The 18,593-nt window shown below is 46.9% G+C and overlaps 1 protein-coding gene across 3 annotated transcripts in view; it reads right to left on the bottom strand.

The window, feature by feature from the left end:
- The window catches only part of SLC6A20 (solute carrier family 6 member 20), a 436,355-nt gene that overhangs the window by 372,385 nt on the left and 45,377 nt on the right, over positions 1-18,593 (bottom strand). Inside the window, exon 1 of one of the 3 annotated variants that reach the window (XM_078688163.1) lies at positions 7,443-7,563. The exons of the other annotated variants lie outside the window; for them this stretch is intronic. Coding sequence (XP_078544289.1) covers positions 7,443-7,563 — 121 coding nt within the window. Of the gene's footprint in view, positions 1-7,442; positions 7,564-18,593 lie in introns of those variants that run through there. 3 annotated transcript variants of the gene reach the window in all.

Raw genomic sequence — 18,593 nt, 5'->3', positions numbered from 1 at the left:
TGCCTCTGCTACTTCCCTGAATTCATGAATCTTGCTTTCTTCTATTTATGTTTTTCAGTTTTCTGAATGTGAAGATTAGGGTGAAGGCAATAGCCAGTGTGATAATTTTACAGCCTAGATGCTAACTTCTGTCCAACAAGGCAATATTTCAAGGGGATCAAACAAACAAGAGCCCTAAGACATCCATGGCATCTATAATTTAAAGGAATATGATGAAAATACTTTTGAACTATCAAGCTCAGCTCTGTCTCATTGGAAGGTAACCTATCAGGACAAGTCACCTGCTGCCAAAGACGCTACTATTCCTAAAATCTAGACGTTGCGCCAAGAGTTGTTTTTATGTGCTGTGCTGCAATGATACCTGGACCTGTTACTGTTTTCAACACCACTTTCTGTGAATCTATTACTCACTCATGTACTCAACAAAAAAATAACTCTGAACTCCCCCATCCTTACTTTTAATTAGTGATAATTCCACCCACGGAATTGGTGGAATTTGGTTACCCTGCATTATTCTTGCAACGCGAATACTGGCCAAATTCTGCTAATCGCTGTGAAGTGGAATTTTTGCCCATGAGGCTTCAGAAATGCGTGTGAGATTTGGCGTCCCCAAGTGCGATTTTCTAACTCGGGTGATTGTGAGAAGTTGCGAGCAGTCACATTCAGAGGGCTGCTTCTTGAGTAGATTTGCTGCTGCTCAAGTAGATTTTCTACTTGAGTGACAACAATATCAACTGTATTGGCTGTGTGTTCTTGCACACCGTATAGTGCCGTCAGCTCTGCTTTTTCATCGCTGCTCACAGTACTTTTGCTAAATTTCAGTGCGAGCAATGCAACATGCATTTTCTACTCCCATTGGTGCGACTTCACAGAATCTTGCTGAGATTTTATGTAACTCTGTGGAATACTGCCGAAGGAAACTCCGGGAGTTCCGCCCATCCCCCTTTTAATCAGAACAGGCTCTCGTCAGTGTTCTGATTTACAGGGGTGGCAAACTGTTAGAAATTGGGTTACTCGTTGGGGGTGTGGGTGAAACCGTACTCAAGCACCAACCACAATTCGTGTCATAGTGAGACACAAGCAAACCCCAAATTAACCTGTGCTCAACTCTCTGGTAACTTGGCACAAAGCGTCACACTCTAACACCAATAAAGTAAAATTCTATAAATTAGTTGAGGACAAAACTCCAATCAGTAGAGCCGGACATTATCAATTTCAAAGATTTAAGATAAGTATAGCACCTAAAGGTACTAGTTTCCACTCACAATTATCTGGTAGGGCAAGACTAGGCGAAAGCCACAAGTTCAGGCAAAACACAATGGTGCATGGGCTGGATACAAGGACCAGGTTAGCCCTGCTGAAGGATTACATTCAAACGTCCATCATGAAGAGTTTTGTGAAGCGGTGGAGGCAGACGCAGGGAGAAGGGAGATGGTTGTGCGAAGATCCTGTTTGGGGTCGCAGCTGGTCATTGCGGAATATTCATGTTGGCTTTAGATTCGTGTTAGGGTGTCACATGTGCTGTTGATGCTGTAGCACGAAGTGCAGATCTCCCGTTGCCAGGCACAGATGGCAGTCGCTGTGGCACAAAGGTTCACTGGACCTTTGCATTGGCAGGCGGATCAACAGGCCTGTTTGCAGTTGAGAAGAGTCCAAAACTTCAGTTTTTCTCCTTTTTTAGGGGAAAGAGCTCAACTGATGCTCCACTAAGGATCCAAGACCTGAGGGGCGCCTCTTGGGGGTCAGGAGCTCGGTACATCAGAGGCCAGCAGGGTTCAGGCAGCTCCAGTTGTAGGTCCAGGCAGCAGGTCAGCTGGGCTTATGCAGGGTGACCTCTGGAGCTTGTTATGTCCCTGTAGATCAGAACAGAAGGTCAGTGAGCTGACACTTAGAGTCACTTTAGTCTGGGATGAAGGGTGCAAGTCCAGTCTTCCTTCTCAGCAAGCAGTACAGCAGGCATAAGGAAAGCAGAGTAACAGGGCAGCAGGGTAGCAGACCTTTGGGCAGCAGAACAGCACAGCACTCCTTCTTCTGTAATATCCACAGGTCCAGAGGTGTACTGAAGCATTGGGTCTAATATTTAAAATTGCTGTGTTGTGCTAGCATTGACGTTTCCACCAACAAAGGTGTTTGGAATTTCCTGGCTCCCTGCCCTGTGCCCAGCTTGTATGTGAACACAAAGGACTAGTGTTAAACCCTTTGTGAGTGTAATCAGGCAGAGCCTTTGCGATGTGCAATAGTGGTAGGTTACACCTCCGCCCCCTCCCCCCATCAAGTCAGAGATGGCCCATCCTGTCAACCCCTATTTCCCCTTTGCCTCACTGCCTGGGAGCGATACACAAAGATCAAACCAGCTACACCAAGACATATGACCCAGGATACAGTTTGGGGGCACCAAATGGTTGGGACATGTAAATGAATACTTTCTAAAAGTGCCATTTTGAGAATTTTTACGAAAAATCCAACATTACCATTAAAGACGGTATTAAAGTAAAATTAGTTAGACATCACACTCGGCATTCCTACCTGCTCCCAATTGAAAGTTATCACTTATTATATGTAATAATGTAACCCAATGTTATCTTATAGAAGAGGTAGGTCTCACAGTAGTGAAAAACAAATTTAGGACGTTTTAAATACACAGCACCCTACCCTCTAGGCTGGGTAGGGCCTATCCTAGGGGTGACATGTGTATAAAAAGGAATGTAATGGCCTGGCAAAAGGTTTTGTTAGCCAGGTCAAAATGGTGGTTTAAAACTGCACACACAGGCTGCAATGGCAGGCATGAGATATGTTTACAGGGCTACGTGAGTGGGTGGCACAATCAGTGCTGCAGGCCCACTAGTAGCATTTAATTTACAGGCTCTGGGTACAGGTAGTACCACTTTACTAGGGACGTACGAGTAAATTAAATGTGCCAATTCTTCCATGTTTAGGAGAGAGAGCAATTTAGCACTTGTTAGCAGTGATAAAGTGCACTGAGTCCAACTAGCCACAAAATGGGTTCAGGAAACAGAAGGGTTAAGGCAAAAAGTATGGGAATGACTCTGCAGAAATGGCCAAGTCCAACAGAAACTCTCCGACTACTTGCTTTGGAATTATATCGCTATATCCCATTGTAACAATATGCAGGCTGTTGGTCCCATCTGCCCCTATTATTTGAATTGGATGTTAGTACATGGATAGTCTATTTTCTAGGTGCAGAAAAGCTAGTTGTTGTTGCACCACACTATGGAAAATGATGGGTTGATGTTTAAAAATCATAATAAACATTCATAAATGCGCAGATTCATTACTCTTGCCCAGGTAGCAGGTTCAAGTGAGGCGAAAGGAGTCCTGCTGGTAAATGACTGTAGCTGTCTCTCCTATGAGATGTTGATTCCTTTCAGACATGGGGACAAAGGTGCCTAGGTGTGGACAGGATTACATTTCAAAGGGTCATGCCTGCAGCACATACAAAGAAACGTGACATTAGGTCTGCCCTTGCTTTTGCCTCAGTAGACATTTAGAAGCCAAACCCAGGGTACTGGTAAGAATCGGTGTGGGATGGGCTAGGGGTTGCCGCCCACACAAAGCCTGGCACTAGGGACGAAAGGTGAGACTCTCAGACCCCAAATCAGAATACTCCTGAACCAGTGGAAGATTTAGAAGGACTTCCTTGCTGCTTAAAAGGCTGCCTTGATGTAAATGTAAATGTGGGTGTACTTGTAAAGCGCACTGCGACTCCATGGAGTATCCTGGCGCTGAAGACCGCTGGGGAACCCGTCCTGGTTTTCCCTGTGAGATGGCCCCTTTCTGGGTATGTCCAAGGTGAAACCAGGCATCCCCGGCATCTGTGGGGGCCGTTGTAGAGATAAGGCAAGCTTAATGCCCAGAGTTGCCGAGGCGAGAATTATCGAGTCCATTTTGACCCTGGTCCACGACCCTGCCGCGTCAGGAGTTGAACCCTGGTCCCGGGCCGTTCTCTGCTTACGGGTCTGCCGCCTCTAACCAGTGAGCCACACCACTCCACTAATGCCTGAAGAAGTAAGAATGGACCTGCTTGCCTTGATCCCAGGCCACCTAGAATAACTCCAAGAGTCTGTTGGTTGACCTCCTGTGTAAGCTATAGGGACACCATAAACTTCCAGTGGCCTTCCATCAACTGCCCAGGGGACCAGCTGCAACTGGGCCTGCCTGGACTCGCTTGAGCCTTGCAGCTGGCCTCTGCCTTAGTGAGTCGCACTCCTCAAGAGGTAACTTCAAGGTCCTGGACCCTTGGTTGGTATCAGTGAGAGCTCATCCACAAGAAAAAGATGAAAATCCTGAAGTTTGGGCTCCTCACGACCGAGAACAAGCCTGTTCAACTGAGACTCTGCAGCCCACAACAGCTGCCAATGTGAAGTACCAGCAAAACCTGTTCTTCGTGCAAACGCGACCATCCGCAACGCCCAGCAATGTGAGACCTGCACTTCGTGCTGACAGCAAATGTCTGTGATGATCCAGCACCACAAAACTACAGCGACAACTGGATCTCTGCGCTCTAGTGAAGACTGGTCATGATGCTTGAACTGCTGTGGAAGCTCATAGCCTTTTCCTCGAGACCTCCTCCAACAACTTGATGCTGGGCTTCAGAAGGGAAATCTTCAGCCGGACTAACCTGGTCCCTGTATCCGACACGTGCTCCATCGTGGCTGGCCTGAACCTGTGACTTTCCCCCGGTCTAGTGCCAACAGATAACTGTGAGTGGTGCTTTCTGCATCATGGTGCTATTTTCATTAAATTCTTTCAAATTCAATATCTCTGATTCTACTGACTGGGTTTTTTTTGTTTTCAGGTCATTTTATTTATTATTAGTATATCTATTTTTCTAAATTGATTTGGGATTTTTCTTGTGTTGTATTATCACTTTATTACCGTTTGTGCTGCATAAATACTTTAGACGTTGCCTCCAAGTTAGGCCTGACTGCTTTTGTGCCAGGCTGCCAGAGGGTTAAGAACAGGTTAATTTAGTTACTTTTGTGGTTCACCCTGACAATGATTGTGGCTGTTGACTGAGTAGGGTTTCACCCCCCTCAGCCAATAACCCAATTTCTCAAAATAACCTTTCGTTGTGTTTGTTATATTTTGGGGCATTTTGTGTTGCTGGTTTTTTTTCACATTTCTTCAACAACTGTTGTAACAAAGACCTACTTTTTTTTTTAACGGCTTTTAACTTGCAGTATTGTTCTTATATGTGCTCCTCTCGATGCTGCCTGTTATGCTTCCCACGTCTAATAAGCACTATGCGCTCCCTACATTAGGGCAAAGTCACGCCCCCAAAATGACCTGAAAAATACTCACATGAAAGTACAAGATTAGTGCTGAGTAGCTGCCATTGAAAATTTGCCTGGCCGCCCCCAAACTGCACTACATATAACACAGACAATCCAGGTATATTATATTGCATGGTAATTACAATTATATAGCGTTTATTATCCCTGATGAGGCAGTAAAGCTTTTTAAATGCTACTACATAAACCAAGGTTAATGGTTAATCCAGTGGTTACTGTGATTAGGTGTGTGGTCTCAAGAAAACCACTGCATGCACTTACACCAGTTTCTATGCGGTAGATTAAGTTCATAGGAGTTTAGTGTGATCATTACTGCGGGCAACGGACCTTACTACAATGGTTGTTCGGATTAACAGATCACACTTCTATGCACTGCACCCCCTGAGAAGGTTAGAGCACCTCTCTGGTCACTCATGCAGGGACATCTTAAGGATTTTGGGGTCTCTGGGAGAAACATATGTAGGGGGCCCCTGTCCGGAACAGATTTATGATTATGATCCAATTTCAGCTCTTTCATGCCTTCTCTGGCCAAGTCACTGAGAGTACACAGGTACATTGGTCCAAATTCCAAATGTGTTTACATCTAATATTCAAGGATAGTGACTAATGAAGTGTATTTTCAATATTGTAATACAGCAGTAGCTCACTAGAGCAATAATCTCTGTGACCCCTTCCATTTCTCCTATGTGAGGTCCTGTTTTTCTCTAAAGGAAACTTTTTTATATGGATGTTGCATGAAACAAAGCACAACATTTCTCTGCAAAATGTTTGGAATATACTGCCACCCATCAACCACATTGAAAATAAATTAAATACAGACAGTATTTAAAACAATTTGTGGAATAATTATTCAAGGTCATCAGGGTATGACTCTCTGCAGAACAGATCTGGCTCTATTATGGGGGCCCCTGGAATGCTGGGGCCCTGGGCCAGGGCCCACATTGCCCATGCATTAAAACGTCTCTGCACTCATCCACCGCACCAAAACACTTCACACGTGGGATTACAGCAAATACAACACAGCCAACCATGCCACCCCAACGGCGTAACATACTGTCTGTCAGATAAAGCGCTTCAGAGCTCAATAAAAGGCTGTAAAGCACTATACAAATGATACTATGCGATGCACTGTTATGCGGGGTACAGAACAGAATTGTATGCAATACAGCTGACAACAGAATAGCTGATAAAATGTTTATACGAATGTCGAATTCACACAGATTCTTTAAGAAGGAAAGGTCTAAACCTGATAAAACTATCAAACTGGAAGTAACAACATTCTCGTAAATGTATGTTTCCAGTGGCATAGGGTGACGTGTGTCCTAGCACAAGAATGAAAAATAGGCTTAATGACCGCTGTTTGATAATTAGATATAGCAATATTCGGGGTTCAGTGGGCACCTCATGCCTCTGGACCCTGGTGTCACTGCACCTACTGGTTACCACGTCCCCGTATATTTACACGTTTTTCTTATTTAATTTAGTGCCATCACCTCAATTTGTGAAATGAATAGATGAATGCCCACAACTTTAAATCATCAGAAAGCAGTAGTTCCATTTCAGTTTGTAACCATGAATTTCAACAGAGTTTTCTCATTTGACTTTCGTTGCTAGCTCTAAAGGCATTAAACGAATATATCATGTCTGGTTGGACCTTTATGGACACCTGTTTAGGGCTACATTTGACACGTTCCTGACTGAACAATAATAAAAGTCATCCGGGAGGAAAATGTGTTTAAAGGACAAATCTGGGAAATGAAAACACGCTCAGATAATAATAGTTAAATCAGGATGACGTAAGTGGGGAAAGCGTACATTGGAATAAAACTTTGCTGACAGCAAGTTATGAGGACATTTCCAAATGTTTTCAAAAAGTGGCTTTCCTTCCAGTGTGGCCTCGGACCCAGGGCCCATGCCAACAAGGCAGAAAAGTAGCACCAGGGTCGTCGCTTCCATTGAGCAGCAGGTGCAGCGACACCGGGTAGAGATATCAGAGGGGCCCTCTGAACACTGGCTATTACGATATTTAACTTTCGGAGGCCCATTTCCTTTATTGTACTAGAAGCCACAAGACATTGGCTACGCCACTGAGTAGCAGATCCTACTGAAATACAGCCGGGTCGCACCTACCTCCCCCGTACATCTGACACAAGTACGGGAACCGCCACACATTGCCCAGCCCCACGGCGTAAGAGATGCAGGCGAAGAAGAACTGCAGTGGGCTGCCCCACCTGAGCCGGGATTTCTCCATGTCTGCTCTTCACCTGTGCAGAGTTTGTACAAGAACCCCTGGGAGTGGGACACCGACTTCCCTTCTTCAAGTGTCTGTCCGCGGCCCTCTCAGTCAGAAGGAGGCCCCAGACCCTAACAATCCCTTTAATCGCTAATCTCATTAACACGCGCGTACTGGGAATGCTAGTAAATAGATTATCGACAAATAAAAAGCTGTAGAATGTGCGGTGGTTTTGGCAAATAAGGCATTTATTTCCTGGAAAACCCGGAAGGAAAATATGGGCTGCTGTCTGCAAGCTTTCCTTACACCATGAAAAAGAACGGGACAGTTGTGAGCAGTGTAAAGTGCCTTCACACAGAATAAGTTGAAGCAATCATGAATCCAGTTCCTCACACACCCAGGGGCCGATTCACAGAATTTATTTAAGACAGAATCATAAACGTACTACTTTTGGTATTCACAGAAGGCATGTAATAGTCTTAAATTAGGATTTTGTCTTAAATTAGGATTTTATCTTAAAACAAATTTAAGTTAAACTTAAGTTTAATTTAAGACAAAATCGTAATTTAAGACAAAATCGTAATTTAAAACAAAATCCTAATTTGAGACAAAATCCTAATTTAAGACTACTAAATGCCTTCTGTGAATACCAAAAGTAGTACGATTATAATTTTGTCTTAAATTAGTTCTGTGAATCGGCCCCTCAGAGTGCGGTGGAAATACAATCATACTTATTACAAAGTTCAGGTGGCAGCGCTAGCAGATCAAGATTCACAGCCAAACGGTGTTTAGACCACATTTACTAAAAAAATCACGCAGTGCAGCAAGTAAAGTTGCTGCGCTGCCTTGTGTAAATGGGCGATTGCTGAAAGGCAACAAATCCACTAAAATGTGGTGCTGTTCTGCTCTGTCCTTGAGCTGGGGCACATTTGGTTGCATTGCGCCAATGCAGACACACTTGCGCCACAGTACAAGGGTTTCTGCTTTTTATTAAGCATAGTTTTTGTACAGGAAGGGCTGCCTCGCAGTACAAAAGCCATGTTTTAAGAATATTTCCACTTTGTATGTGTGCTGTACCATGCAGTACACACGCAAAGAGGGCACAGCGAAGATAAACGAAAACATTTCTCTTCTTCACACCTGGTTTAAGGAGGCGCTGGAGTTTGGTGCAAATCCCTGTCTCCAATTCTTTGTAGATGAGGATTTGCTTCAAAACCCATGTGTGCTTGCCTAGGAACGCCCATGCACCAACTATGGGCCTTCTCATCGACACAATGTGCTGCCTTCCATTGAATGCATCACATTGTGCAGCTTTGCATTACTTTTGGTTACAGTCCAACGCAAATCGTGATTTGCATTGGATTGTAAATACCACCACTACACTTTGCATCAGTTTTGCATTAAGTAACGCAACCCAAAATGTTTATAAATCTGGGCCATAGTGAGAAGCAGTAATGCAAGCTTCTCACGATACACAGAAAACAGCAAAAGCAGTATACGAGGACACTCACATATAGATGCACACACACTCTTGAGCGTGTGTGTACATCATAGTCCAGAGCAATGCAAGCTTGCCTAACACAACAAACAGGTACAAAGCAAATTACACTAACAGCATCAGCACTTTACACAGAGAACAGGAACAACACATGCACATTTAGTGCACATGTATACATGTACACACAACCACAAAATACAGCATGTGAACCTGAGTTGTAAATTACCATCATATACAATGAAAAGTGACACAGCAGCAGCTTAGCATATTTCTCTCTCAAAACACTACTGGGAAAATGTGTTGAGCCATACCCTGGATATGTCTGTAGGCTTGTTCTTGTTAGATTCCTAGAGGTTCATCACATATCAACAAGGTGGCTTAATATGTAACCAAAACGGTCTAGCATTTCACCATAGGTGCGACACAAAAAGGCCTGATTAATCTCTTCACAGATCATTGCCCTTCCAATGATTACCAACCTTTCCCAGGAGGGGGCATTGTTTCACTATCACCCTTGCTGTTTAACATCTATGTCTGACCTCTTTCTGACCTGATTAGGTAATTTGGATGCAGGGCTCAGTTCTCTGTGGAGGATACCGTGGATATCACAAAGCAGGATGTGCACGCTTCTAGGCCAGCACTGATGTTTAAGGACTGACGGTCAGCCATTCATCAATGGATGGGTCACTGCTGTCATGCACTCACCTGGTCCCAACCATGGCGACGACTCTGGAGATGATGCTGGACCTCCTATCCCTCCGAGGACAGTGCAGGTCAAGGAACTGAAACCTTAGATCACACACTGTCCCCTGGGGGAAAGGTAGTTGGGGGAAAAAAAGAAAAGAGAGACTTGCGGTACCGTATCTACTCGGCTGCTGTGCGACACTGTGTAAAAGGATTTGCAGCTCCTGAGATCTTCTGTGTCTGCGAGGTAGATACACACTGGACGAGAATCTCTGGTTTTGCTATGACACAATATACTGAAAATAACAAGAGGAGGCAGTTGCCATCAGTACACTAACAGGCCTCTGTATACAATGATCATACAATGACTTCAGTGACATACACTTAAAAGTGTCATCAGCAGCATGGCATGGGAGCAGAATACCAAAAATTCAGATTGGAGTGTGACACTCCCAGGGTTAAACACGGAACCTATATTGGAGTTACTTACACTCCCAGGGGTAAACTCAGAACACAGGTTGGAGTTACTTGCACTCACAGGGGTAAACTCAGAACACAGGTTGTAGTTACTTGCACTCACAGGGGTAAACTCAGAACACAGGTTGGAGTTACTTGCACTCACAGGGGTAAACTCAGAACACAGGTTGTAGTTACTTGCACTCTCAGGGATAAACTCAGGACACAGGTTGGAGTTATTTGCACTTCAATGGATAAATTAGTAACACAGGTTGGAGTTCTAGGTTCATATATAAATCAAAGACTCTGAAGTGCTTTCTTTTAGGACTACTGTTCATCAGAGACACACAGAGCTAAAGTCTTTAGTTCTTGTGCAAACAGTTCAAGCGCCAAGTTTACAGGAAGGGTCTGGAGTGTAAACACAGAAGAAGCGCTGCAGGACATCACAGGAGGGCATGGAGGAAAAGTCTATAGTCTTTGAAGACACTGATACTCTGTCCAGCTACTACTATAGGAGGATTAGTGTGCACTAACCTGTTATCAAGTACTTAGACTAGTTCTTTCACTTGACTAAAGTTCGAAGAATATCTTGAGGTGTTGACTCAGGGAGTTGCAGTGGTCCGTGGTAGATGTACAGGAGGGAGGGATGGGGAAGACATTGAGGGAGCTGGAGTCACGGGAACTACCTGTTTACTTGGACTTGAAGGGCCCTGGAGCGCTTCTCAGTTTCGGCTGGATTCTTCAGGTGAGTGGGAAGGATGAAGCTTGTTCAACAGAGAGCTAGGCCAAGCCTTGACTCGTGTTGCGGTGGGGTTTATATATCCTCTCACAGGCTCAATGGATGTTACTAGATCACGTGTGGCATGTGGGACACATGACCTTCTGGAAGGTTCTCAAACCCATGGAGAAAACATGTGTTAGTACACTCCCTTTGACCTTACAGGAAGGGTAGGTACAACTTGACGATTGGAGCCAATGACAGGAAACAAATGTATCATTTTTGCTCGAACGTGCATAATGGAAAGCAACACCAATGCCCCAGCAATAGCAGGTGTAAGGCATTCTATTGGTTCACTGGATTCTGGGGGAAGCTGGCAGTGGCTCAATGGAAAACCACACCAAGGTCTCGGTAACAGCAGGATCAAGGCTTGCCGTTGGCTGATGGGATTCTGGAGGAAGCTTGCAGGGACTCAAGCATAATGGAATCACAGGTGCAGGGGAAGCATCAGTCATGAGAGTGCTGGGGTAACATCTGTCCTGAGGGTGCTGGAGGAGCATCAGTCATGAGAGTGCTGGGGGAGCATCAGTAATGGGTGTGCTGGGGAGCATCAGTCATAAAAGAGCTGGGGGCATCAGTCATGAATGAGCTGGGGGAACATCAGTCATGAGGGTGCTGGGGGAGCATCAGTCCTGAGGGTGCTAAGGGAGCAACCGCTATGAGGGTGCTGAGGGAGCATCAGCCATGAGGGTGCTGAGGGAGCATCAGTCATGAGAGTGTTGGGGGAACATTAGTCCATAGTTACCTGTCATAAAGCGCCATAGTAGGACCACCACTCACCACCACCCGCAACAGGCTCCCCGCAGAAGCTGGAACAAGATCACCACCGACCAACTCACCACATCCCTGAGCCAGAACCCTCCCGCCAGCTCAACGAACCCCAACCAAGCCGCCAACAACCTCACATGGTGGATCACCAACTGCGCAGACGACCTCGCCCCTCTGAAGACCCCCCCCCGTCAGACCCGGCAACAAGAAAGCATCCTGGTTCACCAACGAACTCAAGAGCTCCAAGAAGAACTGCCGGCCCTCGAGAAAGCCTGGCGCAGAGACCCGACTACAGACAACATGACCACCCTCAAGCACGCCACCCGGAAACACCACCAGCTGATCCACACCACCAAGAAAACCGCATTCAAGGAACGACTGGACAACAACGCCCACAACAGCAAGGAACTCTTCAACATCGTAAAAGAGCTCTCGAACCCCAACGCCGGAAATAACGACACCACTCCCTTGCAAGACCTCTGCAACTTGCTCGCCTCGTTCTTCCACAGCAAGATCGCAGACATACACAACAGTTTCAGCGCACAGCCGACGCACCCTACGACCGTACCAACGCCCCCCAGCACCACCATCCAAGCCAGGACCCCGGTCAACACCGAAGACACCATCCGCACGATGAACTCCATCCACTCCGGATCACCAACCGACCCCTGACCTCACCACGTCTTCAACAAGGCAGACTCCGCCATCGCACCCCACCTCCGGGACATCATCAACACCTCCTTCGACACAGCCACCTTCCCAGAGAGCTGGAAGCATGCCAAACTCAGGAAGGGTCTGGAGTGTAAACACAGAAGAAGCGCTGCAGGACATCACAGGAGGGCATGGAGGAAAAGTCTATAGTCTTTGAAGACACTGATACTCTGTCCAGCTACTACTATAGGAGGATTAGTGTGCACTAACCTGTTATCAAGTACTTAGACTAGTTCTTTCACTTGACTAAAGTTCGAAGAATATCTTGAGGTGTTGACTCAGGGAGTTGCAGTGGTCCGTGGTAGATGTACAGGAGGGAGGGATGGGGAAGACATTGAGGGAGCTGGAGTCACGGGAACTACCTGTTTACTTGGACTTGAAGGGCCCTGGAGCGCTTCTCAGTTTCGGCTGGATTCTTCAGGTGAGTGGGAAGGATGAAGCTTGTTCAACAGAGAGCTAGGCCAAGCCTTGACTCGTGTTGCGGTGGGGTTTATATATCCTCTCACAGGCTCAATGGATGTTACTAGATCACGTGTGGCATGTGGGACACATGACCTTCTGGAAGGTTCTCAAACCCATGGAGAAAACATGTGTTAGTACACTCCCTTTGACCTTACAGGAAGGGTAGGTACAACTTGACGATTGGAGCCAATGACAGGAAACAAATGTATAATTTTTGCTCGAACGTGCATAATGGAAAGCAACACCAATGCCCCAGCAATAGCAGGTGTAAGGCATTCTATTGGTTCACTGGATTCTGGGGGAAGCTGGCAGTGGCTCAATGGAAAACCACACCAAGGTCTCGGTAACAGCAGGATCATGGCTTGCCGTTGGCTGATGGGATTCTGGAGGAAGCTTGCAGGGACTCAAGCATAATGGAATCACAGGTGCAGGGGAAGCATCAGTCATGAGAGTGCTGGGGTAACATCTGTCCTGAGGGTGCTGGAGGAGCATCAGTCATGAGAGTGCTGGGGGAGCATCAGTAATGGGTGTGCTGGGGAGCATCAGTCATAAAAGAGCTGGGGGCATCAGTCATGAATGAGCTGGGGGAACATCAGTCATGAGGGTGCTGGGGGAGCATCAGTCCTGAGGGTGCTAAGGGAGCAACCGCTATGAGGGTGCTGAGGGAGCATCAGCCATGAGGGTGCTGAGGGAGCATCAGTCATGAGAGTGTTGGGGGAACATTAGTCCATAGTTACCTGTCATAAAGCGCCATAGTAGGACCACCACTCACCACCACCCGCAACAGGCTCCCCGCAGAAGCTGGAACAAGATCACCACCGACCAACTCACCACATCCCTGAGCCAGAACCCTCCCGCCAGCTCAACGAACCCCAACCAAGCCGCCAACAACCTCACATGGTGGATCACCAACTGCGCAGACGACCTCGCCCCTCTGAAGACCCCCCCCGTCAGACCCGGCAACAAGAAAGCATCCTGGTTCACCAACGAACTCAAGAGCTCCAAGAAGAACTGCCGGCCCTCGAGAAAGCCTGGCGCAGAGACCCGACTACAGACAACATGACCACCCTCAAGCACGCCACCCGGAAACACCACCAGCTGATCCACACCACCAAGAAAACCGCATTCAAGGAACGACTGGACAACAACGCCCACAACAGCAAGGAACTCTTCAACATCGTAAAAGAGCTCTCGAACCCCAACGCCGGAAATAACGACACCACTCCCTTGCAAGACCTCTGCAACTTGCTCGCCTCGTTCTTCCACAGCAAGATCGCAGACATACACAACAGTTTCAGCGCACAGCCGACGCACCCTACGACCGTACCAACGCCCCCCAGCACCACCATCCAAGCCAGGACCCCGGTCAACACCGAAGACACCATCCGCACGATGAACTCCATCCACTCCGGATCACTAACCGACCCCTGCCCTCACCACGTCTTCAACAAGGCAGACTCCGCCATCGCACCCCACCTCCGGGACATCATCAACACCTCCTTCGACACAGCCACCTTCCCAGAGAGCTGGAAGCATGCCAAACTCAGCGCACTACTGAAGAAACCATCAGCGGACCCCACCGACCTCAAAAACTACCGCCCCATCTCGCTCCTTCCATTTCCTGCCAAAGTCATCGCGAAGACCGTCAACAGACAGCTGGCCGCCTTCCTCGAGACAAATGGATCCTTCGACCACTCACAGTCCGGCTTCCGGGCCAACCACAGCACCGAGACCGCCCTCATCGCAACCACCGATGACATCCGAGCCCTGCTCGACAACGGGGAAACTGCGGCCCTCATCCTCCTGGACCTCTCCGCAGAGTTCGACAGGGTCTGCCACCGCACCCTAGTGCAGCGCTTGAACAACGTCGGAATCCAGTAGAAGGCACTGGAGTGGATCATCTCCTTCCTCGCCGGAAGAACCCAGAGAGTCCGCCTCCCCCCGTTCAGATCCGAGGCCACCGAAGTCATCTGCGGCGTACCACAAGGATCTTCACTCAGCCCCACCCTCTTCAACATCTACATGAGCCCCCTCGCAGCCATCGCACGCCAACACAACCTCAACATCATCTCCTACGCCGACGACACCCAGCTGATCCTCTCCCTCACTAACGACCCCACAACCGCCAGAACCAACCTACATGAAGGGATGAAGGACGTAGCCGAGTGGATGAGGAACAGCCGCCTGAAACTGAACTCAGACAAGACGGAAGTCCTCATCCTGGGATCATCACCCTCTGCCTGGGACGACTCCTGGTGGCCCCCTGCCCTAGGCAGCGCACCCAAACCAACGGACCACGCACGCAACCTGGGCTTCATCCTGGACTCCTCCCTCTCGATGACCAGACAAGTCAATGCCGTCTCCTCGTCATGCTTCAACATCCTACGCATGCTGCGCAAGATCTTCCGGTGGATCCCCACCGAAACCAGGAAGATGGTCACCCAGGTCCTCGTCACCAGCCGACTGGACTACCGCAACTCTCTCTATGCCGGAACCACAGCCAAACTTCAGAAAAGACTCCAGCGCATCCAGAATGCCTCAGCACGACTCATCCTGGACATCCTCCAACACAGCCACATCGCCGGACACCTAAGAGACCTGCACTGGCTCCCCGTCAGCAAGAGAATCACGTTCAGACTCCTCACCCACGCACACAAAGCTCTCCACAACCAAGGCCCCAGATACCTCAACGACCGCCTGACCTTCTACGCTCCCACCCAGCTACGTTCGACCAACCACGCCCTCGCCGACGTTCCTCGCATCCGAAGAACCACAACGGGAGGAAGATCCTTCTCCTACCTGGCTGCCAAGACGTGGAACTCCCTCCCCATCCACCTCCGCCTGACCCAAGACCACCTCTCCTTCAGGAAGCAACTCAAGACCTGGCTGTTCGAGCAGTAGCAGACCCCCCCCCCCCCCCAAGCGCCTTGAGACCCTCCGGGTGAGTAGCGCGCTATACAAATGCTTGATTGATTGATTGATTGAGTGGTAAAGCAACTTGAGCCTCACACACTAAACCACTGCACAGAAGGGTCAGGAGGGGTTTGTGACAGAGAGGGCACATGAGGGGATTGTGACAACAACTTCAAAATGCTCTATGCTGATAAAACATAACTTCTTATAATTTGAAAAGAACCTGAATCTCTTGAACAATTGGACTTCATGCATAGGGCCTCTCCAATAACTGCCTGTAAAGTCAAGTCCTCAGGAGTTCTGCTTGATCATGGTTTCAGTTTGAACGGACAGGAGAATGCAGTAGTAAATTCATTTTCCTTTCTGTCCTGCACTCTATTAAAGGTACCACTGCTTCTACTGTTCCTTCCTACAGAGCATCACCCCACTGTTATCGACTCTTGCATTCTAACCATTATTCGCTATTGTAGTATTGTATAACTGGGTTTGCCAGCCTACCTTCTTACCTTCGTACAGTGAAAACAAAACCTAGCAGCATGAAACCGTTGTAAGTTTGATCATGTCTCAGAGGCCAAGAGAGAACGTCATTAGCGGGTGGTGGAACACTCAGTCGAAATCACATGCATGCGCTTCGTTCACAAATCCCATATTCCAACTTATTCTCTAAATTACAAAGACAAACTCCATGTAGAACTCCAAAATGCAGGGTTTCTCGAAATTTTTCCCCAAAAGCAGCACCGAATATTTGGCAGTTATCTTATAGTATTTCACCAGGAAGGAATCCTCCCTCGTGTCCTTCGTTAGTAGGCATCAATTTTATCGCATCTGTGATTTCCTCATCTTAGATTTCTGTGTCCAATTCCATTCTTATTCCAAGCGTGCACTAGGAAGATTATCCAGTAATGACTCTTTGGAGAGGTTGACATTGAGAGTTTCAAACCTATTTAAAGAGTAGAAATGAGTAGAAATGAGCAAATAGGTAATCGACGGGAGTGGGTAAGTAGAATGGCATGGTTATCGTCAATCACAGGAATTGTTGATTTAGTCTCCTGATCTTTCAACTTTAGCACAAGGAGTTCACAGGCTGCTTTCCCTTGCTTGTAACAACACTGTTTCAGTCATTAAAGGACTTACTTGGCCTGATGTGTAAATAGAGTTTTCAACTTACATTTCTGACTAGTCAGTCTTTGTAGGTTTTCCACTATGAGATAAGAACAATAAAGCATATGGAGTGAGAGGATTTCCAAATCCAGAGCTTGTTTCTTTTTCAGCTCTTTCTTGTACACCAGGCTTTCTTGCGGCCCATATGATTTATGAGGAGGTAGCAGAATCTGCATCAAGGTCCAGGTAATAATACTTTAAGTAATCTATCAGGGTTTGGTTTCCTTCAGGTGTTTTTAGTGTAGGCTATCCACCCCCACCATGTTCTGTCCATTGGGATCGTGAGATCCAAGGCGAGCTACAGATTGATCGGTCATTATTCAAAACACAGCTAATTCCTACAGAACATGTGGAAACTGTAGGGTGGAGGCCAGTGTGCTAAAACAGTCTATTCTGTATTATGTGCCTTATGTGCAAGATAAAAAAGTATAATCTCATTCTTTGGGATGAAGAATTCGCCACTGATCCACAGCCAATGGTCTCACACTAAATCATAAAGAACACCTTCCTTTGTAATGTTGCAAGCGTCTTGCTGCCCCGATTAAGCACTGGATCTGGTGTGAGCTTCCAGTTTCCCCCAGTCACTATTGGTCCGCGACCAAGTTCCGTTAGTGTTCTGTTCAAGCTAGTGAAGAGCGAGATGGGCGTATGCAGAGCCAATACTGAGAATGTGCTTGTGGCTTGCAGTTTTCACAAATCATAGCATCCCACTGGTTCAACCCAGGTCTTTAATATCCTGCTGGTAAGTTCTTGTGGATGAGAATAGTGACCCCTTTCTTCCTGCAGCTCCTGGAATCCATTCCAGTGGCGGCATCTGAAATGTACGTATTAGACACCAGAACTACTTTGCCTACCATCTCTCGTTGTACCTTTTCTGCTTCGATTATAGATCATTGTGTCTCTTGTAGTAGGACTATGCCTGATTTCCTAGACCTAAAATAAGCAAGTATAATTTTCCTCTTGACAAAGCAGGTGAGACTGCTGACACTTGTCAACCAGAGTGAGAGGTCCTTGATTGTGGACATCATTGAAATCATGGATTTCAATAATAGCCTTCAGCAAAGATTCTGACATGGTTTGTGAAAATGAGAATCAGCAGTAAATACACATATCATCAGTAACGTCTAAATACAAATTGTAGAATGGCTGAGTTGTGTTTTCTTTATGAACATTCAAGTAGATGTCTACCATATAATACTATTCCTCAATCTACTTTATAAGGGTGAGAAATCCTATGGATGGCTGTATGCCACACTATAAATAACTAAAATGTATGGAACCAACAAGCAGAGTGAACAGTCTTCAAGAATTGAAAAACAAGTGGAAGGATCCATGAATAGCGTCATTGTGAGAGAATGCTAGCCTCATATAATGGGACAGAATTAAGTCAGACATCAAGCCTTGGGTGGCAATCTGAATTTATCTTTGTCCCAGGAGGGTATACCAGCTTGAGGAGAGTCACTGGTGAAGGGTCAGTTGTAGTGCATTAAGATTCTGCTTAAAGAGGTCCAGTGAAGCCTGCGGCAGTTATGTTGATAGGTTATTTTCCCCACTCAGGGATGGTTGGGTTATTACTTGGCAATGTAAGTGTCTCCAGGAAAGATTCCAACTCTTGAG

The sequence above is a fragment of the Lissotriton helveticus genome, chromosome 4_1, assembly GCF_964261635.1.
Source record: "Lissotriton helveticus chromosome 4_1, aLisHel1.1, whole genome shotgun sequence".
In the NCBI taxonomy this organism is placed as follows: domain Eukaryota; kingdom Metazoa; phylum Chordata; class Amphibia; order Caudata; family Salamandridae; genus Lissotriton; species Lissotriton helveticus.
The sequence above is the reverse complement of the archived record's forward strand: the minus strand, read 5'-3'. Positions and strand labels throughout refer to the sequence as shown.